This window comes from Podarcis muralis, chromosome 8 (assembly GCF_964188315.1).
Source record: "Podarcis muralis chromosome 8, rPodMur119.hap1.1, whole genome shotgun sequence".
Classification (NCBI taxonomy): Eukaryota; Metazoa; Chordata; class Lepidosauria; order Squamata; family Lacertidae; genus Podarcis; species Podarcis muralis.
In genome coordinates, this window is record NC_135662.1 from 88,181,716 (window position 1) to 88,206,020 (window position 24,305).

General features: G+C 43.2%; 1 protein-coding gene across 3 annotated transcripts; it reads right to left on the reverse strand.

Annotated features, from left to right (window-relative positions):
- Positions 1-348: 348 nt before the first annotated feature.
- UBE2D2 (ubiquitin conjugating enzyme E2 D2) lies at positions 349-24,305 on the reverse strand. 3 transcript variants are annotated; one of them, XM_077933529.1, is made up of 7 exons: positions 24,039-24,305; positions 8,378-8,441; positions 7,493-7,524; positions 7,335-7,412; positions 7,140-7,245; positions 2,513-2,564; positions 349-1,206 (listed from the first exon to the last, which is right to left on the reverse strand). In XM_077933529.1, the coding sequence occupies exons 1-7, from the start codon at positions 24,060-24,062 to the stop codon at positions 1,161-1,163; spliced, it is 402 nt and encodes a 133-aa protein (XP_077789655.1). In that variant the 5' UTR covers positions 24,063-24,305; the 3' UTR covers positions 349-1,160. The 3 variants fall into 3 exon arrangements, with proteins under 3 accessions (XP_077789655.1, XP_028594129.1, XP_028594128.2); XM_028738296.2 differs by having other exon boundaries at positions 2,513-2,606; positions 24,039-24,285; XM_028738295.2 differs by lacking the exon at positions 24,039-24,305 and adding an exon at positions 23,479-23,606 and having other exon boundaries at positions 2,513-2,606.

The following is a 24,305-nucleotide window of genomic DNA, read 5'->3' on the forward strand; positions in this document are numbered from 1 at the left end:
CTTGCCCTTTTACACCCATTCTTAAAAATTACACAAGGAATCCCTTCGCTACAGCACACAGGCACAGGTTTAGTCCCATGTTAAACAGAACTTTCTGAAATGTTGTTCAATTAGCAAGTTGCTTATCTGGCTTAACAGTCAAGCTCTGACATACAGGCATTCAGATTTCCAGATTCCAGTTTATCATGGACGTTGGTGTTTTCACAACCTACTTGAAGTTTGTCTCACTGACTTGCTTATTCTATGATGAAGCTTAAAGACTGATTATTCTCAAATGCAACTTCCTAAAAAACAAGAACTATAGACTTTAAATCTTAGCCCATAAAAAAATTAAGCCTATTCACACAGTTATATGTAATGACTGTAGTAATCAGTTTATTACACAGATTAATCATTCTTGAACGTACAAGCTCCAAAGGAGCATTTGGGTCTTTAAATATACACAAGTCTGTCAAATGAATTTTTACCCTTACATCCAGAAAGACCTAAGCAGTTAAAAACTTAAGAAAATAAGAGCTATTAGCTATGTTAACTGAGAAAACACATACAAACCAAAATTATGAAGGGAAGGGGGGAGGGGGAGAGGAGCTGAAACAAAATCAACGTCACTTGATGCACTAATAGCTCCAATGCATTTAAATGCTGACCAGTTAAACTTAGACCTTTAAACACAGGATGTGGGTACAGTTTGATCTTGTTGGTCATACATTTACCTAAGTAGGTCCTTCAGAATAAAAATACAGAAACAGCTTCAAGTTCTTCACATACGCTTTTCATAACTGTTATGAGTTTAAAAGGATTCCACTTAAACAAAATTCTCCTTTTCAATCACTGAAAGCCTTTTACTCTCTGCCCCCTCCCCCTACCTTTGGTTTATGCCCAATTTAAATATTTTAGGAATGCTTTTATGCTCACAACTAGACTTTGAAGAACTGGCTTTTCACACACATTTCTTTGCTAGGAGTCAATGTTGGTATGGAATACAGTATTTCATTGTTCCAAGTATGTACAACACGCAGCACTGCTGTATCAGGTAAACATGTGCACAGGGGAAGATGAGGCGTGGGCTCATAGAAAGCAGTCAAATGGAAATCAAAAGGACTTTCTCTTTCAGAGTTCCCCTATCTTTATTTGTAGAGGTTATCCAATAATTTCTTTAATTACATCGCATACTTCTGAGTCCATTCTCGAGCTATTCTGTTGTACCTGTATGTATAAAAAGAGGATGATTACTGAAGTGCAAACTGCACCAACCCGTAGAAGCCCTTTGCTAAGATCATATTAACCATAAGTTATTTCTAGCACCCAATCAAGCTAAAGCACTAGGCAAAGTAACTTTAAAAGTCTCCATAACATTGCAATCAGAGTACAGTTAATAATACTAATACTAATACTACTACTAATAATAATTCTATACTGCCCTTTATCTGAGGATCAAAGGATAGTTTACAATGTAAAAAGACATACCATACATAGTAACAAACAAAAACAGTAACCACATACACATACCACACAGAGCTTAAAAGGCATTTGAAATGTTTGAGTTCTTAAGCAGTACAAAATATTCAAGAAAAACTTCAGAAAACCTTGCAGTTCATTAATGAAAACCATTAAAACAACAACATGGGCAACAGTCTTGCAATATCTTCTAAATTTTGAATCTTTGTTTCCACTTGCTCTTGCCATCTGAACAAATCAGTAGATTTTCAGTTTAATATCAGCAACTATAACTGGAAGAATTTAAGAAACATTTTACGCAGCAATCACCTGTTATTCAAGTTTGCACTTTTAGATGCTCAAATGTTAAGAACCAATTCCAGGTTCTTGTTTTTAGTCCTGACTTGTCACTTTTACAATTATCTTGATGTCGGGTCTTGAAAGATGCTGCATTTCAGAGTGTGGACTTTCATTGTGCTCAAGCTTCACTAAGTGCTTTTTACACTGTTAAAGGAAGTTTTAGTTCAATGTTGTAATAGAATTGCCTCAAGCTGAACTATTCATAGTAGTAATTGACTGGAAAAATATATAATTAAAACGAATCCATTGAACCTCAAGAATTTTTCACTACAATTAGCAATATCTGTCCATTATTATCCCTGCAGCTACTCAGGAAGCCACTCATGTATTTCTTTTTCACCTACCACCACCAGAATCAGGTTGTCTTGTGGCAGAAGTTTAAGTTGCTTCTCCCTCTGTAGCCTAAAAGCAGAAACTGCAAGGACGAAGAGAGGCAACTGCAAAACAGTCATGTATAAAGGTGCAGAGGACACTAACTGAAATTTTATTGGATTAAGCAGCCCAATTGGAAAAATAACCCTAATTACTGACTGAGATCAAATACTTTAAAGCTGGAAATAAAAATACAAGGCAGCTGACAGAAGCAGATGACACCCTGTAAAAAGAAAGAATAGTGCCAATGGCACAGAGTTAGTCAAAGAGTTAGTTGACAAAGTCTTCAAACTGTTTGTCCATTCTCAGGTTTTCAGCTTTAAAAAAAACCTTCCATACTCACTTTTCTCTATCTGTTTTGTAGATCCGTGCAATCTCAGGCACTAAGGGATCATCTGGATTGGGATCACACAACAGAGAACAGATGGACAAAAGTACTAGAGGGAAGAACACACTACATTAGAATTTTTAAGTACAGCTGAATACAGGCAAGAAGCAAGTTCATTCTATTCTTCATTTAGCCTCCATCCCGCCTTTCTGTAATTTTATAATCTAGCATTGAGGTGTAGGTTGAAACTGCTCTCCTTCCACATGGCTTAAAAACACGGGTGTGGTTCAAGCACCTTCCCATCTGACACATCTTCCCTACTCTACACATTGGGGCTGGTCGCAGAATAAGAAACTATGCCTTTCCTGACTAATGTAGGGAAACAGCAGCCACATTGCCAGTTGGAGTTTAAATACTGGAGCCTGGGAAGCATGAGAACAGAACTGGCACAAGAGTCCAATTTAAGGCACTGGGGATGTATGTTCCTTCCTACCTCACCTGCAATCCTAAAGGACTTTTTTATTTTTAAGGAAAACAAAGACTCTTCTACACTAAAAATACATAAAGAATAACAAAAACTAGAAACATGATGGTCCCTGCTGGTTTAGATGTTCCATAGTTTGTGTATAAAGCTAAAAATCTCAGATTTCCTGGGATTTTCTTTCAAATACATTGATACTTCCTCTATGAGGTTGACACTTAATTGACACTTCTGGTACTAATTATGGCTGATAAAACAAGGTCCATCATGGAACAGCACTCACTTGTACAGAATTCATATACATTGAAAGCTACTTACTGCAATAGCCAAGGAATAACACTCAACATCCTATGTGGCAATGAAACCAAAAAGGCTTCAAACACAACAATTTGCTGTAATATTGGATAATTGTATTAACTGCAACAAGCCTTTCCAGCTGTTCCCATCAGCTCCAGCTATGCTGCCTGGGGCACAGTTGAAAACTACCAGGTGGAGAAGGCTGCCCTGAACTGATCATAATTTGAAGTCCCTCCCCCCAAGCAATCAGAAATATTTGATTTGAACAGAGGGTTTGTTTAAAAAAACAACAAGGGGCAAGGGGGGGGGTTAAAAACAGCTTTGCTCAGTTGGGTTGGTGTTGGTTCTTTTTTTTTTTAATGGAACAATATTTTTTGGGAAGTGGAAAGCTTTTTCTATGGATAGTTTCCCCATCTCACATCACTAGCTTGGTAAGTTTCAGCTCAAAGATGTGGAAAAAGTGCTTGGATCAGTCAGGCTGGCTGCTCCCAGTTTGGACCCTTGCCCCTCTTAGCTAATAAAAACTAGAAGGGAGAGGAAGGAAGGCTGGCTGGACCAGGGGTGTGATTAATGCCTCCCTGCAAGATCAGGGAGCTCCCTGCCTGCTTGAAAGAGGCAGTGGAAAAATCACTCCTCAAGAAGTGGAATGAGAATGAGACACTCTTAGTGGTTGGGGTTCTGTAGACCAGATGGATGGGAGGTTGCCTGCTCTTGATGGGGCTACATGCCATCTGAAGGAGCAGGTATACAGCTTGGGGGAACTTCTAGATTCTTGGCTGCTACTTCAGACTCAGGTGGCCTCGGAGGTACTTTGTGCCTTCCATCAGTTTTGGCTGGTGGCCCAGCTATCTGGACAGGGAAAGCCACGCTTCTGTCATCTATGCTTTAGCAACCTCTAGGTTAGATTACTGCAATGTGGGGCTGCCTCTGAAGTTTGGAAACTTCAGCTTGTGCAGGAATTCGGCAGCCAGGCTGCGCACCAGGGCAAGATGGTTTGAACATATTACACCAATCCTGGCTTGACCGCACTGGATGACAATTAGTGTCCTGGCCCAATTCAAAGAGCTGGTTTTGACCTATAAAGCCCTAAACAGCTCAGGACAGCAGTACTTCAAGAACCACCTCTTCCCATATGAACCAACCCACACCCTGTGATCATCATCTGAGGCCCTTCTTCATGTGTCTCATCCACAGGAGGTCTAGAAGATGGCAACACAAGAACAGGCCTTTTCTGCAGAGGCTCCCCATTTGGGGAACACTCTCCCTAGACACCCACACTGCATATCTTTAGGTCCCAAGCAAAAACATTCTTCTTCTTCCAAGCCTTTAGCTAATTAAACAATCTTTGACCTTTTAAACTTTGTGTGTGGCCAGTGTGTGTGGTTTGGCAGATCCCTCTTAAAACATCACTCTGCCTGTACAGAACAGTTACTGGGGATGGAGTGACAGCACACATGTACCACTAGTTAAACTGAAATAATTAATCACAAAGGGACTTAAAATTGTGACTGACAGGGCTATCTTCCTTGTCACCACTATGCAACATACCTGCTGTTGCCTCACCCCCTTCCAAATACTTTTTAACTAGCATCTTCCAAAGATCTAGATACTTAACATCAGATGTTAGGTGCTGAACAGAACACATCATGTGTCACCTATTCAATTAGTTTACATGTAAAATGAGACTGACAAAACAGGGTCAAAATGAGGTCAGGGGCTGCTTACATGAAGTGGGAACCAGATTATCAAACAGAATCATAGATCAGAATTGGGAGGGACCCATAGGATCATCTAGTCTAGGCTTCCTCAACTTCGGGCCTCCAGATGTTTTTGGCCTACAACTCCCATGATCCCTAGCTAGCAGCACCAGTGGTCAGGGATGCTGGGAATTGTAATCTCAAAGCAACTGGAGGGCTGAGGTGGAGGAAGCCTGATCTAGTCCACTCTCCTGCAATGCAGGAATATGCAGCTGTCCCTTCTGGGGATCAAACGTACAACCTTGGTGTTATCAGCACCATGTTCTAAGGGGAGGCTAGCAGAGCAGATAGCCTTTGGGGAGGGGGGAAACTAGTTTGGATGAAATCTGAATTGAATTTCAAATTTAACTCCACCTAATTTAAAATGATTTCAATGGCACGTTTGAAGACATACTTGTATCTCACCACTCAGCTGAAGTCTTCCAAGCCTAGCACATGCCTACAAAGGCTGCAAACACACTCAGTGGAATATACGGTAAGACCAGGCAGCAGGAGATTGGCAGCGGTGATTGGGCGTGTGATTGGTTGCTGCGGCAAGGCCTGCTGACGACTGGCTGCAGCAATTTGGTGGGCTATTTACGGCAGTGGTGTATCCACAAGATAATTGGGAGTTTGTGTGCACAGGCTCATCAAGCAAGAAAAACAGCAAAAGGGGTGGGGGGTGGGGGGCAAAGGCTCCAGGTATCAGATGCATGTAGCAGCCGTGGTAAAAGGGGAAAGCTGCCTGGGCATGCTCAATGTCCCTCTCATTACTCTCATTACTCAATGCATTACTCAATGTACCTAAAAGCATATTCTGACTATGCAGCTAGTTTCATGTTTTCAATAATAGCCCTCAAGTTGTAGAATACTCTCCCCAAGGAGGCTCACATAACAATTATCTGTTCTACCTCAGCTTATGTGCAACAGTGCTAAACCGCAAAAACCGTATTGAGTTTCTGTATGCTGCTTATAGATGATTGTTTATTTGTTTATTTCATTTCAGCAATTTATATACCACTTAATTACAAACAAACACACAAACCAAAATGGAGACAAGTTTTGGTAACTAGCTAGTAAGGAAGCTACACTATGGATTCACATAATAACCTCTTTTAGAACCATTTAGGCTAATGATCACCACACAATACCTATTTTCACACGTGTGTGTGTGTGTGTGCGCGTGTGTGTTGTGCTTACTAAATACAAATCAAACAAACCGAATCAGATCCCAATCTACCTGGAACATCAGAAAATTTTCAGATTCAAAATTTTCCAGAAACCGTCACCTCTGGTTGTCATATCTTTTGCTTGATTGCTAGTTTCCAGACGCTGTTTTGTCCCTTATTTTATATATCCCTTCAGTACTCCACACTGACCTTTGTTATGCTTAGAAAGCAGCAAGTATCTCCTTCATCTGTGATACAGGCATCTTCTGGTGAATGTTGCACACATGTCAAGATGCTACTTCGCCCTCTCAACCATAGTACATGCTTGAAATAGGGTCCTCCTAACTGTTAAATTGGGACGCGGGTGGCGCTGTGGGTAAAACCTCAGCGCCTAGGGCTTGCCGATCGCATGGTCGGCGGTTCGAATCCCCGCGGTGGGGTGCGCTCCTGCTGCTCGGTCCCAGCACCTGCCAACCTAGCAGTTCGAAAGCACTCCCGGGTGCAAGTAGATAAATAGGGACCGCTTACTAGCGGGAAGGTAAACGGCGTTTCCGTGTGCGGCTCTGGCTCACCAGAGTAGCTTCGTCACACTGGCCACGTGACCCGGAAGTGTCTGCGGACAGCGCTGGCTCCCGGCCTCTTGAGTGAGATGAGCGCACAACCCTAGAGTCTGTCAAGACTGGCCCCTACGGGCAGGGGTACCTTTACCTTTTAACTGTTAAATATTGGCAGACTAGCCAGATCAAATTCAGTAACCTAGCTGGGCAGAGGAAGCTTTTGTAAAATGCACCATACATAGCCCTAAATACTTAATTAGGTATAATCAAGAAACTGGGCAGTAAGGGTGTGTGCCATTTAAAGAGATGCATCATAAATCACCTTGGGAAATATGCAATACATTTTACACTAACATTAGAAATCACTTACCATTCATTTAGGCTCAGAGCCACGATGCTTACCTTTTGAAATAGTTAATGCGGGAGACCACTGTGACCGTAGAATATCAAGACAAATACTGCCATTACTGTTGATATTTGGATGGTAAATTCTTGTTGTAAATGCAACCTGTAAGATAAGGACATTCTTTCATATAGCTTTTATTTACTAAAGCAGATACTACACCAGCACTGTTAGGATGTAAACAAGAAACCCACCTTAGGTGGTTTGAAGGGATAATCTGTTGGGAAGTGAATCGTCAAGAAGAACACCCCACCCTGATAAGGACTGTCATTCTGAAAAGAAAAGAAAAACTATTAGAAGAAAGTTTAAAGTTAAGTTTATAAATGCTATTTCAGGTTTGAAAGATACTTACTGGTCCCATTATTGTCGCTTGCCAATGGAACACTGGAAGAGGAAGGAAAACAAGATATGACCTTACTTGCAGCGATCAGTGCAAATAGAATGCGTTGAATATGGTGCAGCAAAAGTAGATCCCTGTCACCCATATTTCACTCTTAGCTCAACTAGGGAGTCAGTATTTCAAGCTTACTGTCTGGCTTACACGCTCAACTTTGTCAAATGTCATGACATAAGCAGGGTATGGGCAACATGCAGGAAACCCAACAAAGCATGCCATGTACAGAATGACTCCTGCAACAACAGTCAAGGTCTCAAATGAAGTTAATTGTTCAGTGGAAGTAGATGTGTGTTCTGTTCACCCCTTCATCTATTTGGAAGAAAGGCATTTTTCGTATTGAGTATTTTAATACAGATAACTACTTAGAAAGGTGGAAGAGTTGCCTCATTACTACAACACACAACTTACTTCTTGTAATAGACCTATCAAAGTTTGTTCAAATTAGTCACTAAATGCTTCATTTAACACATATTTATTTTCCATTAAGTAATTTACTGGAGAGACAGCCTTACAAGTAAATTTATAAGCTTAGTTTATTGAATGCATAGATAATTTCCTGCAACAAAAAGTTATAAAGAAATAAACAACAAAAAATTGTTCAAGAAAAACATTAAAGATTCTATCATATGGTCAAGTAAACAAAAGCTACTTTTAAAAAGAGTGAGACATCGCCAATTTATTTTAAGCTGAAATAAAGGGCATGTTGCCTTTGGAGAAGTTTGGGCAGGTAGTCTCCAGTGTGAACTTTGTTTAACCTCAATTGTATCTGTGCAGGTCAGTTTTCCTCTCTGCCTGAGATAGTGCTCTTTTGAAGGCCCTTTCTCAATTATAGGTACTTACTATCATCTCCAACAGGCCCTGCTGAACACTGTGCTGGAGGATCACGTGCCAGATCATTCAATTCCTAAAAACAAACACACAATTGACTCAAAATACAGTAATTTTATTTCCACACACCAGTCGTAGCAAACAACACTCTACTATAGCTTTTTTATTATTTTTAAATGCTAATTAAAAACTTACAGAAAAACTGAGAAAATATCAACATTAATACCTATATTTAAGTTCTGTTATAAAACAAAATGCTAATATATGAAGCAACCTGATTTTGGTGAAGCACAACAACTTTCTTTCAGTGCTTCAAATGAACGTTGTTAACATTAAGGAGGCATAGTTCTATAACTTGCTAGACCATTTGCTTCTAATTTAGTTTTATCTTGTTTCCTGCATTAAATATATGTTTCACACAATCATGTATGGCAGAGGTTTTCAACCTTTTTGGTTCCACGGCTCCCTTGACCAACTACATTCTTTCTGCGGCACCCCAGTGGGGCTCACGGCCCAGTTATGTCACCCCTTGCCTGCAGAGCCAGCAGAAACGTGAGAGGACATCAGAGGAAGGGAGGGAAGGAAAGAGGGACAGAGGCCAGTGCTGTTCACGGCACCCCGGCCATCATTCAAGGCAACCCAGGGTGCCATGGCCACTGACGGATGGAATTAACACCTTATGCTGAATTCTAGCTTCAGGCAAGAAACATAGAAGAATATTAGTTGGATTCCCTATCCCATATTTTCTCCAAGACTCATTTGCTAACTCCATCATAAATGAAGTTAAGTGTACCAATGTGCAATGTACACTTCCAACATAATGGATGGCTATTTCGCTTACTTTTCTTTAGATTATTAAGAGTCACACACACAATTCATGTGATTTTCCTTCCAAATACATTTCCAATTATCTTTTACATTTGTGATAATGAAAAAGATATTTACTCTGATATTATCAATACTCATAATATACATTGTGGAAAACCTTTGGGTCATTCCATATAAATTGGTCCAATTTTTAATGGATCTTTTACCTCGTGTCGTCCAATTTTCTTAAAGTTTTGTACACTTGTTGAATGATCAGAACTAAGTTCAAATTAAAAAAAATTCTTATCTCATCCTGTTTCTGAGTTATGAGGGTTTGAAATTTCAAAAAATTGACAATTTTGGCCTTGCTGGACTACACAAAAACCTTAAAACCTCAGCCCAGAATTGAGATATTTCAAAACTAAAAATACCAATCTCTTCAGAACTTGGGCTTTAATATGATATGGTACATGATGGACTTATTTTAAATTTTAAAGTTACATAATTTAATTTTTAAGTGATTAAAAATGATTTAAAAACTCCCCCCAAATTGTATTAGTTATTTCATATTTCTAAGAGCTTCCAGCAAAATTTCATCCCGGTATCTCAATGGGACCACATTAAAAAACATATTCTGTACATACATGTTGGGCTTATTGGGTTCTATTTAGGATAAATGAGTCTTCATGGAGTAAAGTGTAACAGAATAAACAAGACTTCAAATATAGTATCAGTTACTTCAGGCATTTCTTCAAAAAGTTATTCAATTAAACAGTATCTGAAAAGCTAGTCAGGCATTCCTTTTAAAAAGTTTTCCAAAGAAGAGTGGTAACTTGCTGTTGCATGATAGAATTAATGCTTTGAAAGAATTCTTGTTAGTACTTCATTTCATGATTATTACAACAAAATCTGTATCAAACAAAATTCTGAAAAAAAATAAACTTACACATTAAACAAGTCTGAAAACACTGTTGCACATGACGTTTCATTTTTGTGAACCGCCCTAAAAATATAGTATTTGCCGATATGCAAGTTTGGCCAGTTGCAGGCCTTGGTTCAGTCCTTGTTAGAACTAGTGCTCACCCTACCTTAAGTATATCCCGACTAGATGGGTCAAGAAATGATGATGCTAGCCACCAATTTTACTAAAAAGATTACAGCAATATATCACATTTTACATGCCCCTTTTTTCCTTTTCAGCCAGTCTTTAGTGGAAATATATTTGCACATGTCAGATTCACCAAAAAGTTCGTAAAATACTTAACATGTGTATTCCCATCAGTATGACAATAAAATAACTGGAATTCCAGTTCGAAATTCCCATTGTTCTAGACTCATTTTGCAACAGGGAATTTCCTTAGCACAAGCTGTTTCTGAGCTGTGGGCCCAGGACTGCACCTGATTTCAGATTAAAACTGCAGAGTGGAAGGAAAGAAGGACCTTTTCCTGCCTCCCCACTTCCAGCTATTTTCTGAAGACTGGAGAAGAGACCCTCTTAAGAACATTGGGGCAGGGGCAGGGGAAGAACTAGACCAGGGGTCAGCAAACTTAGGCTGGTGTCTCCAGCGCCGATTGCGTGGCAGGCCGGCGCACTTCCAGATCGGAGGAGCACCAGAAATAGCTTGTGCGCATGTGCACGGGCCTCCTCTGACCCAGATGTGCACCAGAAATAATGCTCGTGCATGCACAAATAATGCATGCGCATAAGCTATTTCCAGTGCTCCTCCGACCCAGAAGTGGGCAGCCGCACAGCGCAGTGCCGGTAAGAGTGGATGGCAGCAGTGGGGGTTGCCGCAGGCCGGATAAACGAGTCCCTCGGGCCTTATCCGGCCCGCGGAGCTTAGTTTGGGGACCCCTGGACTATACCATGGGAAAAATGAACATAATATTTTAACTGCAGTTCATTCATTTTCAGCTTTGTATTCTTGTTATTAAAAAAGAATGCCTAGACATTCTGTTGTTGCACCCATAACCTAGGTTTAAGGTGCCATCTAGCTCCCAACCTTCATATCTCAGTTTCTAACACTAAACTGGAGCACAACAATACAAACTGATCAACACAAGAGCTGAGGTAAGGCTGAGTCTCAACTCACACTGAACCCTGTACAACAAGCCACAGCTTGTCCATACAAAGCAAAGCCAGTCAATGCTGGTTCAGATAAGCTGAAACCACTTGGTTTGAAGCCTTGTTTATTCTGTTATATTTTACTCCAGGAAGACGCATTTATACATGTACGTAGGGCTGGGTGATATCTGGTTTTCAATATCGCAATATATCACCAGCTAAACATAATGATATTTTGATATGTCATAATGTCTGATAGCATGCTTCCCTATGGCTGCAGAGGGCCCCCTTTCGTCTCCCCATGGCAGTGGAGGGCCACATTGGGTTTACCCATGGTGGCAGAAGCCCTCCCTGGGCCTCGCAACCTGCTCCCAACAAGCGTGTTGCATGTGTGATGTCATGCACATGCAATGAGCCACCCCAATGCTGTGCGGAACTCAGCAACTCTGCTTCAACTAAACCATTAAAGATTTCTGGGGAATATATTACTCTTCTATGGAGTTTTGTGGGCATATTTAAAATTTAAGGAAGTAGTAGATTTGAAGTCGGATTATAAAAGCTACATTGAAGCCAACAGTGTGACGCGGCAGCTAAAAAAGCCAATGCAATTCTGGGCCTCATCAATAGGAGTATAGCATCTAGATCAAGGGAAGTAATAGTGCCACTGTATTCTGCTCTGGTCAGACCTCACCTGGAGTACTGTGTCCAGTTCTGGGCACCACAGTTCAAGAAGGACACTGACAAACTGGAACGTGTCCAGAGGAGGGCAACCAAAATGGTCAAAGGCCTGGAAATGATGCCTTATGAGGAACGGCTAAGGGAGCTGGGCATGTTTAGCCTGGAGAAGAGGAGGTTAAGGGGTGATATGATAGCCATGTTCAAATATATAAAAGGATGTCACATAGAGGAGGGAGAAAGGCTGTTTTCTGCTGCTCCAGAGAAGCGGACACGGAGCAATGGATCCAAACTACAAGAAAGAAGATTCCACCTAAACATTAGGAAGAACTTCCTGACAGTAAGAGCTGTTCGACAGTGGAATTTGCTGCCAAGGAGTGTGGTGGAGTCTCCTTCTTTGGAGGTCTTTAAGCAGAGGCTTGACAACCATATGTCAGGAGTGCTCTGATGGTGTTTCCTGCTTGGCAGGGGGTTGGACTCGATGGCCCTTGTGGTCTCTTCCAACTCTATGATTCTATGATTCTATGAACAGAAACCTAGATCTACACCCCATATGTCAAGGGTCTACAAATTATGGCTGGGCCTGGTAACTAAGCAGAAGCTTCTATGAAGCAGCTATGAAGTCTAGTTCCACAACAATAGCATACAAATTCATCAACACTGATACTGAAGCTGGGCTTTATGTACGTTTAATTCTTCTGTCCAAGAAATTTTTTTAGACATTAAGCTCCTTCATTTAAGACCCTCACAATTATGGATTGCTTAACCATTTCCATAACAAATGATCTGAGCCAATCACAATCGTATGCCACTAAGGAAATGTCACCTAGAGAGAAAATTCAAAACCTGAGAAGATATAGCACTTAACAAACGAACAATGCATGTAAATTCCACCTAATAATACTATAACAAGTTATTTCAACAATAAGTTGGAGGGTAAAAGGCAGGTGGATAGAAGAGTTCTTTTGTATTCTAATTATGAAACACTGCCATATCAACTGCCCCATCACATACTGATTCCTACGCATACTTAACTGGAAGCAAGCAGCCAAGCATTCAACCGTACTTCTGAGTAAACCTGTAAAGATTCAACTTGTAAAGCACACTGAGCATTTGTTTAACGGTTCTTTCTCTGCCAGTTTAAGTGCAACCTTTAGCTTTTAATTAGAAAGGCAAACAATCTCACAAAGAAGTGTTCGTACCTCAAGCGTCTAAATAGGAGGCCCAAAGAAAAAAACAGAAGTATCCACCTGGATTCTTCTCTCAAAGATTTTACTTTTATTTTTTGAGATTTAAAAAGATTCGGGTTCTGAAGAGTCCAGCAGTGTCAGAGAATGCTCTCTAGGAGCTCCCAACCTTCTTTCCTTCCTGTAGTCCCACCATGGGTGTAGCCAAGGGGGGCGGGGGACAGGTGCCACCAATAAGGGCCGTATTTTTCCGTAGACGCCCCCTATTTTGGAGGCCTCAGAATTTAGAAAATAGGGGGACTAAACTTTTGGGGAGGATTGGGGGGGGGGGGAAATGCCGAAATCACTCACCCACCAGAATGCAGCACACAACCGCTCCCGCCCCTTACAATTTCGGGCTCAAGTGAGCGGTTTTCGGCACCCCCCCCCCCAAATCAAGCGGCCATTTGCCACTTAAAAACTCAGGCTCGCGCTTCATTCTGGCGGGTGAGCGATTTTTGGTATTGGCCGATCGATTTTTGTGGGGGGCAATCCTGAAAATCACTCACCCACCAGAACATAGCACACATCCGCTCGCACTGCAGCTGCCTGATCACTGCCATTAATCACGCTGGCGGCGATCGGGCGGGGATATGATAGGTGATTTCTACGATGCATGGGGAACCAAAAGGTTGTGGTGGAGAGCGATTCATTGACTGGTTCTCCACATTCCCCGACAGAGACCCTCGGCAATTTGCAAGCGCTCCCTGCGGAGAGGCGAAAGTTTGGAAGGAAGACACAAGCCTGAACAATACAGTGGCTGTAAGCAGGCTCCTTTGCCCTGCCCAGGACAGGCGGGGCACTGTCCCTTTAAGGAGGAGAGTGCCTGGCAAGGTGGTGGCTGGCTGTTTTGCGCTCTCTCTCCGGGCCTGATCAGCCACCTCCCTTTGCCGGGATCCGTCGGCCGGTTGGGCTTCCAGTCGTGGGAAGCCGGTGCAGCCCCTCTGCGGCCACGCGCTCTGCCCCGACGGGCTGCTGCAGGTCTCCAGCAGTTGTGCCATTTCCAGGGAAGCTGCTACCTCCAGCAGCCCGTCGGGGCAGAGAGCGTGGCCTCTCTAGCCGGAGCACAGCCCCCAACAGCACTACCCGTGTATAAGACGAGCCTCAATTTTGAACCTCATTTTGGGGTCAAAAAGCTTGTCTTATACACAGAAAAATACGGTAATAATCAATACAAATCAGAGGTTCTGCCCCCTGCTAACAAAAGCCTGCCCCCCTCAACAAAAGTCCTGGCTACACCCAGGCCCCCCATCCTACTTGTAGAACGGTAGCTATTTAAATGTTTTGTTTGTATATAGAACATGCTTCTTTATAATTTTCATAGTTTATACAAAATATAATTACATAAAATGATAGGAACATAATGAAATATTGTTGAAGCAGAAAAAACATAAAATCATGGAGCTGGAAGAGACCCCAAGGGTCCTTTTTAGTACAACCCCCTGCAATGAAACTCAGCTAAAGCATCCATGACAGATGACCATCCCACCTTTGCTTAGAAACCTCCAAGGAAGGAGAGTCCAGAACCTCCCGAGGGAGATCCATCTCCCATGTATTATAAAAAGTAAGCAACACTTATTTGACCCAAGTTAATTGACACAGAGAGGGAAATCTACAGATACAGTCCAAGAGGCGCACAGGGGGTTCTGTATATATGGGAGAATTTTAAAAAGCAAGGGGTCCTCAATGACCTGGTACAAAAAGATTTTGTTATCCGGCGGAGCCCTGTCTACAAAACACTATAGCCCTCCTTCCATGCATACCTGGGAGTAAGGCCCACTGAAGCTAGAGCAGCTTCAGACACAGCATACCTCGGGTTAAAAGACACAGCATACCGGTACCTCGGGTTAAAAACGCTTCAGGTTACAAACGCTTCAAGTTACAGATTCCGCTAACCCGGAAGTAGTACTGCGGGTTAAGAACTTTGCTTCAGAATGAGAACAGAAATTGCGTGGCGGTGGCGTGGCAGCAGCGGGAGGTCCCATTAGCTAAAGTGGTATCTCAGGCTAAGAACAGTTTCAGGTTAAGAACGGGCCTCCGGAACGAATTAAGTTCTTAACCAGAGGTACCACTGTACTGCTGCCAATGCATGCCAAAATTCTGGATGGGTCCACTCAGAGGCTTCATACAGATATTAAACAACATGGGGTATATAATTGAGCCCTGAGGGACACCATATTGAAGGTTTCATGATGCTGAAACACAGTCCCCAAGCATCAACAACTGAAAAGGACCATCCAAGTAGGACAGGAACCACTGCAGAGCAGTGCCACCCACCCTCAACTTAGATAGCCTCCAGGAGGATACAGTGGTCAGTGGTATCAAAACACAGATTATCATATAAGGCAACCAAGGTAGCTTCTGTGCCAAGGCCAGGCTGAAACCACAATTGAAATGGATCTAGAAAATCAGACTCCTCCAAGAGCATCTGGATCTGGTCAGTGACCACCTGCTCAAGAACCCAGCCCAAGAAAGGAAAGGTTGGCGAATGGCTGGTAATTACTAAGGTTCTCAGGATCTAGGAATGGCTTCTTATGAAGCAGTCTTATCACTGCCTCCTTCAAACAAGCAGGAACCACCCCCTCTCGTAAAGAGGCACTGACCACCTCTCTAGCTCATGCAGCTGTCTCCTCCCTGCTGGATTTTATCAGCCAAGAGGGGCAAGGGTCCAGAGCGATCCATGCACCTTGTCAAAATCCTCAAGCCGAAACATCTGAAATTCATTTAACAAAACAGGATTAGACAGTGCTCTGGACATCTCTCAATGTTTAACCGCTATAACAGTAGAGTCAAGGTCCCGATGGATACAAGTGATTTTATCCTCAAAATGCTTAGCAAAAAACTCACAGCGAGCTACCATTGGTTCTGCAAGGCTCTACACTACCCAGAAAAGCTCTGCCAGACGGCTCTACACTACCCGGAAAAGCTCTGCCAGACGGCATAGTAAGGATGCAATGGAGGCTGCAAAGTACAGGAGTTTAATTTTACACCAATCACAATGAACAATAAATAAATTATCAATAAACAAACAAACCAGTAAAATAATAAAACCATGTAAACTAACCAATAAAACAAGAATGGAGTTGTAATGGAGGATCAGGGAGCATCCTCTAAACTCATTTGTATAGCCCAGATTATGGATTAGCACAATATCTGATCAGTCTTTATCAACCCACAGAGCTGTACAAGTACTCACACTAGGACTCTGAATGGACAATCCTCAAGACAGAAGCCCATTAAATACACAATTGCACTGAATGAGCAAACCTTTTGTATTACTCTCACAGGGAGCAAAAAGCCTGTTAACTAATACGATTGTATTTGTGTCTAACAGTTTTAGCCAACTGTGCATGCAGAACAACTTCCTCAAGAGCAACATAATTTTCTCTCTCTCCTCTTACTCCCAAACCTGATAGGGGTGCAGGGGAACAAAGGAGGAGGAAGACAAGTTAAGTTGCTTTCATCAACACTGCAATGCATTTTTCCAATATTATTTTATAGGGGAAGTATTTTTCTTTAAATGCAATTTTTACTAACAATAAACCAATTGATTAATTTCAGTTACAAGCCTGAGTCTGTGGTTTTTGCCACTGGTTACTTTACCAGCTGATCCACTGGGTTCTAATGAGAAAATCTGAATACAGAGCATGCTGGTGGGTGTCCTTTTCAGCAGTGGGAAGACACAGGCACTGCCTTAGGCAATGGATTTCTGACACCTACACTTATGCAAACAGGCTGAGCATCTTATGAGAAGCATTCCTTGTTATTTAAACTTTTCTCTCTTACAGTTTGAGACAACTTTTTCCAAGGCTTGTCTTGTCAATTAGCAGTAATGACAAGGAAACAATTCAGATGGACAGCTAGCTTACAAACTATCTTCTGTACTGCTCATTCCTGAGAAGAAGTCTGGATTTGCTATCCCGCTTTATCACTACCTGAAGTGGCTAACATTCTCCTTTCCCTTCCTCCCCCACAACAAACACTCTGTGAGGTGAGTGGGGCTGAGAGACTTTAAAGAAGTGTAACTAGCCCAAAGTCACCCAGCAGCTGCAGGTGGAGGAGCGGAGACCACACTGGCTCTCAGAGAAGCATTTATTGCAAATTAATGACAAAGCTAGTATCATTTAAAGCACAAACAGAAGTATCACCATATACTCCAGGTAAGAGTTTACATAAAAATTAGAGCAGGATTAATTGTTAAAGCTAAGGTTAGTACATGACTACTCTAGATCAGGCTTCCTCAATCTCGGCCCTCCAGATGTTTTTGGCCTACAACTCCCATGACCCCTAGCTAGCAGTACCAGTGGTCAGGGATGATGGGAATTGTAGTCTCAAAACATCTGGAGGGCCAAGTTTGAGGAAGCCTGCTTTAGATGAACTTTGTCAACCAACAGGAATTCATATCAATGTCCTCTTGAATTGCCAAGAAAAAATATTACACTTTGGTAATATGGTCTTCCCACTCCAGAAAAGATGCCAAAAGCAAACAAATTCCTTGTCAGATTTGTCCCATAGTATCCTGTCTGAATTTGGTATCACTTGCAAATCTCAGTAGGAAAAAGAGACTTTTTCCTGCAGCAATGGAATTTGACAACATGCCATTTTGAAATTAAATAAACTAGGCTTTGGCCCTCACCTCCCATCTAACCTAAGAATTGTTGCTAAGAATATGCGATTTACTTGGTAACTCAACCAGAAAGCTATCTTGCAAGGTTGTTTACCATTTGTTAGCAAGGCAAGGCATAAACACACAGAGGGAACGTCAACATTCAGAAACTATGTTGAAGCTTCTTTTTAAACTATCTCCTGGGCAGGCAAGTTGGTTGGCAACTCCAGCAACTGAACTTCACACTCCACTAGTCTAATACAGTGGTACCTCGGGTTACAGGCACTTCAAGTTACATACGCTTCAGGATGAGAACAGAAATCGTGTGTCGGCAGCTGGAGGCCCCATTAGCACTAAAGTGGTGCTTCAGGTTAAGAACAGACCTCCGGAATGAATTAAGTACTTAACCTGAGGTACCACTGTAGTGGGATTCTGTCCTGATCCTGTTGTCATTCAATGTCTTCATAAACGACTTGGATGAAGCAATTGTGAGGACGCTGATCAAATTTGCAGGTGACACCAAACTGGTAGGGATGGCTAATGCTGCAGAAGACAGAATCAGAATTCAAAATTATCTTAACAGATTGGAGAACTGGGCCCAAGCTCACAAAATGAATGTCAACAGGGACAAATGTAAGGTTCTGCTCTTAGGCAGGAATAACCAGATGCACAAATATAAGATAGCAGAAACCTGGCTTACTAGCAGTACATGCGAAAAGGATCTAGGGGTAGACCACAAGCTTAACATGAGTCAACAGTGTGATGCAGCAGCAAAAAAGCTAATGTTATTCTAGGCTGCATCAACAGAAGTATAGTGTCCAGATCAAGGGAAGTAATAGAACCCCTCTATTCTGCCTGTGTCCAATTCTGGGCACCACAATTTAAGAAGTATGTTGTCAGGCTGGAACGTGTGCAGAGGAGGGCAATCAAGATGATAAAGGGTCTGGAGGAGCACTTGAAGGAGCTGGGTATGTTTAGCCTGGAAAAGACGAGATTGAAAGGAGATACGATAGCCATATTGAAATATCTTAAGGGCTGTCACATGGCAAAGGGAACAAGCTTGTTGTCTCCTGCTTTGGAGGGTAAGGACTCAAATCAATGGCTTCTAGTTACAAGAAACGAGATTCCGACTAAACATCAGGAAAAACTTTCTGACAGTAAGAGCAGTAAGAACTTTCTGACAGTAAGACCCTCGGGAGGTTGTGGACTCTACTTCCTGGGAGGTTATTAAGCAGAGGTTGAATGGCCATCTGCCATGGCTGCTTTAGTTGAGAATCCTGCATTGCAGGGGGTTGAACTAGATGACCCTCAGTGTCCCTTTCAACTCTACAATTCTATGATTCTATGAATATACTACAGGCAACAACCATTTTACGCTAGTTCAATGCACGTGCGATCATGGCACACATGCATTGCTGCAACCCAGAAGTGGCCAGAAAAGGGGGCTTAGCAGGGCATAAACATCAGACTTACATGTAAATCGGGGTTGCCTGTACATGATATTTTCGTATTCAGTATGGGAAAAGATGGGCAGGAGAAATTTGGCCCAGTTCATGGAGGCTTTGAAAGTTCATATGGAAGGTGATGTCTGAAAACTGCTTCTTAGGCAATGCTTTGAATCTGACTGGCCCGAGGTACAATACAGATATAAAATATTTATGAATCTGACAAGTGGCAGATACAGGCGGCAAAGATTTGGTTCTGTTCCTGACCCCCCTGTGTATCGGTGGAACATGCATAAGCCCATCCCATTTCCGGACCACTTCCAGGTCAGCAGTAACAAGCGTGTGTGTGATCAACGTGTCAACTGGACGCATGTAAAGTGGTTGCTGCCTGTAAACTGCTATGTTTTTAGTGGTCCCTGATTTTATCTATAAGCTGCCTTGAGTCCGGACTGAGGAAAAGGTAGGGTATAAATAAATTTAATGATGATGATAGGGCACGTGCATGTATAATCACCTATTTAACCTTTTAAATGCATGTAAGCAGTGAGTGGGAAAGGGTGGAGCAGCCCTGCTTGGGTGTATTTTAAGGGGACAGTGACTTTCAGACTCGTTTTCTACATCTCTAAGAGCCAAAGTTTTCAAAGTTCTTGCTGGCAAAGCCAAACCATAGTGCTGTGACCACCATCCCTTTTCTTGCTGGGAAGATTGTACTGCTGGGTGTCAGAGTCTAAAGGCACTCCATGGTGACAACACTTGCCAGTTCCACCATCCAAAAGAGAAAGGAAGTCGTTTCCAGTAGCCTCATGTGGTCAAAGCTCTGCAGAAGTTTTGTCAACACAGCTGCCAAACAATCTCAGCAACAGCCTACACCCACTTCAAAGTTCTTCAAACCTGGGAGGAAAGCTGCTCCACCAGTCTTCAGAGGCTTTGGCAACTGAATTTGCTGGAACCTGTATATATCTGATGGAATGCACATGCATTTTTGCACCATCATGATATTTGAAGGGAGTTTGAAAGCAAACATATGAGAGATTTGCAAAATGAGTGAAGAGAAAGACTAGAATAACTCAGGATTTCATGTATGGCTTTTACTTTATTTCATGTATATGTAATAGATGCATTACATACTCATGGTTCATTCTGTCCAGCCATTTTACTTTCAAAACAGCCCTGCAACATAGATTAGGCTGAGCACACACAACTGGCCCAAAAACACCCAATTGGGGCTGACCCAGCCAGTTTTGCCATCTGAGGCAAAACAGAAAGGTGCCACCCTGCACATGTGCCCTTCCCCTTGCTGCCCCCATCAAAGCTTCACATTCCAGGGTTGCACAGCTGCAGTTTCCTGAAAGATCTTGTGATGTTCCTATGAGATAGCACAGTGGCCTTGCATGTCCATACCAAGATCCTGGCAAGCAAAGCCTCGGGAAGGTATCTGCCAGTTTTGAGCTTTATCTAGTGGGTTTTTTGCAGTCACAATTTGAATGTGTGACTAAAACTGAATAATAGGTTGTGAGCCTGCTCCACCCTACCCCCTTTTCTAGCCACTTCTGGAGTGGGTGCAATGCACACATGCATGATTGCGTGTCAGTTGGACATGCCTAAAACGGTTGTTGTTCATATTCAGAAATGTATGTATCAACAGACACTCTGTCATTATTGGCTGCTGCTTCATGTCAAACACAATGGCAAATCTTAGTTGGCTGCCAAATACTAAGTGGCATGGCCCTACAGTGACTACTTATGTGCATGATTCATGTCTCCTCATGACCTCTCTCCCAGTTCAGAGATGACTGCAGTTAGAAGCACATGGCCAACAGGAGAAACCAAACCATGTGGGCTTAACTGGGATGGGAGATGGCAAAAGAGAGTTGCAAAACAGAGGTGCAGATTCCTAAATGAGTGTGCATGTCCACAGTTACTGTAAAGGTGGTGAGCAAGGTGCCTTTGGTGCATGAGAATATTAATTTTCATTAATTTTAATTATTAAATTTAGATCCCACCCTTGCAATTTTCACAATACAGTTAACATACATCCTTACAGCTTCATATTTAATTTCTCAGTCAAGAATCAGTCAGCAGCCAATGTCAGACTGATTCACCAGATGATGACCCAACCCCAAGTACTATGCAAAACCTAAATGCACATTAAAAATGATGTCCTGCATCCCAGCTGAATTCAGCAAACTTCCAAAGGACAGATATTGCAGCTCGTCTACTGTAATCTATTTATATGCAAGAGATTCTTCACCTCTACCAATACAGTGAATTAGTAAAGTTCATAAAAGAGAAAAAGCATAGGCACCTGCAGGAATTTTTCAGGGAGGCAATGGCAAAGACAGACACTGAAAGCAGAATCTGCAAGCTAGTTTCTCACAAGAAAATGAGAAGAATAATGCCTGAACATTTTGTCTCATATCTTAGGTTCTACAAATACTAGAAGCTTTTAAAAAAATGAAAGCTGGGGATCTGGACATCATGAATGATTGGGGAGGGGGGTAACCACACACACGTCTCCCATGGACACCCATGGTACAATGTTCAAAATTAGCCAGGCGCATTTTGGACCTGGCATTTGATCACTTGTGACCAAGATGCCTGGGAGCCAGGATGGCACCCGACATCTCCACCATCTGGGGATCATTGGAGCTGGACTGTTTTCACACACTAATACCCCATCTTGTCGAATTCTATCAGTTATATTTTAGCTGTACAATCGAAATGAATTTCTGGAACCCAAATGCTTTTTCTGTTGCAGCCTGAGCAGGTGCACTCTCCATTAAGAAAAAGAAGTTGGAACAGGAGAATATATATGTGGACTGTCCCTGGATCAAGTGACTTTTCTTCTTTTACGTTCTCAAACCTCAAGGTTGTCATCTGAACTAGCCAGATATTTAACAAAGAATCAATCAGTCAGTGCATCATTTAAAGCAGTCTTGCCCCAAAATGGTAACTAGAAATTCCATTTTGGCGACTGTAACCTTGATTTAAGGATCCATTTGGCGCCTGGCTTATAGATCTTGTGTTTCTAACACTGCATATGGCACCTTAACAAGAAGCTGAATACTCATATATACTGCTAATATTTTTGAATTCAGTAACTGAACAACCCAAAACATGTAGAGTATATACTGTACTGTATATAAAACATGACAACACACAACAGACATATTCCATTTTCATAAATCTTAAAGTTACTGTTTGATGCAAAAGGCATACTGTTACAAAGTCTATACCATAGTCACGTATGTTACAATAAAAGACAGCATAATTTATGCTACTGCTAAATCACCTGGGACTATTACCTGTCAACCATAGCAACCAAAAAGCCCCAGGAATCTCCTATGGGAGGATTTTAAGTGGAGGCAAATGAAGCCACCACCTATACTCTTGCTGCAGGAACTAGCTGGAAGCTAACCCTTCCCTTATATGTGCATGTGCATACACACGTGATATTAGGTACCACCAGCCAGCAACATTTGACCTCATGATCAATATTGTCAGGGCAATACCATCAAGTTTCCCATATTATTCACATCTCCTGATACCAACCAAATAATACGAAATGTCAGAACTATGCCTTAGCCCTAATAACAACTGAAACACAAGAGCCCTTACATAATGTCCATGTTTTTAGGACTAATGACTTCAGTAGGCCTGGAGAAAAGGAATTTATCCACAAAGGTTTCAGGTCTTCTTAAAAGCTATGTGCACAAGAGGGAGATTTTCATATTGACTTCCTCACCTTTGTCTTTGACTGGTTTTACTCCCAAATAGAATACTGGCTAATGTTAACCAGTTGAAAAATAAGGATCCAAAAAGCAATATAAGTAAATCCTACTCATGTTTACTTGGCAGTAAATCCAACTCAGTTCAATGCAGCCTGCACTGCAGCTTGAATGTTCCTTCCAGAAACAAAATGAACCTTTAAGCCACGTTTCTGAAGGTGAAGCAAAGAATTCTGTAGCCCCTGAGACACAGGCACTAGAAGGAGTGACTGAAGATATAGGTGGAGGTGTAGCAGGAGAAGTGAGGAGCATGGCCCCGGGAATGAAGACGGCCAAAGCCAGTGTGCGACACCACCACCGGCTCAGCTCACTGCAGGCAGACGTTTTCTCGCCGTCCACGTAAAACTCAACGGAGTAACTCACTCCACGGATTTTGAAAGGAAAGAAATTAGGCTTTGGCCCCCACCTCCATTACCTACCGTGGTACAGGATTTCTACGGAGCAAAAGGGAGCACCTGCAGCCCAGGGAGCTACTTGGGAGGAGGGGGCACACACACACACCTGTAGCCACATGCGGCTGATTTTAGCACATCCTAGTCTAAGCGGGGTTCGCACGTTTGTTCCCCTCCAGGGCCTTCAAGCCGGGGCCAGGATCCTGCTTCGAGGCGCCTCTCCCAGGGGTGGCCACCAGACTGGTGTTTGTTTTGCAAGAGTAGCATCAAAACTGCATCGGAGGAGGAAGGCAGGGAAAGCTATGGATGGCGCTGCGCTGCCTCCGGGGAGGCCGCAAGGACGGCAGAGGCTCGGGGAAGGATCGGGGCGCCTCCGAACAAAGAAAGGCTCGTTCGAGAGGCCAGCGAAGGCACCGATCCCGGCCGGCGCTGGGGATGGAGCGCCCCCTCCCCGGAGGCGCCCCCGCCGGCCGGCCTGGATGCCGCGGCCCGAACGCGGCGGGAAGCTGCCCCGAGAGCGCGGGAGGCCGGCCGGCCCGGGCAGGCCCAGCAAAGCGGAGGCAGCGGAGCCCCTCACGGCCGCCCAGCCCTGCCGAGGGCGGGAGGGAGCCCGGGCCCGGGGAGGAGCGGAGTCTTCCGGGCCGCCTCCGGGCCGCGCTGGCGCCTTACCTTGTGGATTCTCTTCAGCGCCATCGCGGCGGCGGCGGCGGCGGAGCCTGTTGAGGGCGGCGCGCGAGGAGGGAGGAGGGAGGGAGGGAGGAAGGAGGGGGACTACTTTCCGGCCGCGGAGGGAGCGCGGAGGGCGGTTCGGCGGAAGCGGGCCAGGCGGGGGCGCGCGAGGGGGCCGCTCTGCCCCGTCCTCCTTCCTGGCAGCCCTGCCGGCCTCGTCGCTCCTCTGGCGGCGCTGTTGGCCCGCTCCCCTGCGAAGGCGGCGGC

Coding starts and splice junctions, on each gene's coding strand:
- UBE2D2 (XM_028738296.2), bottom strand. CDS start 24,062: ATGGCGCTGAAGAGAATCCACAAG. Junction 7,246..7,334: donor ATCCCTTCAAACCACCTAAG/GTGGGTTTCTTG, acceptor CTTATCTTACAG/GTTGCATTTACAACAAGAAT. Junction 2,607..7,139: donor CGCATTAACTATTTCAAAAG/GTAAGCATCGTG, acceptor TCTTCCCTCTAG/TACTTTTGTCCATCTGTTCT.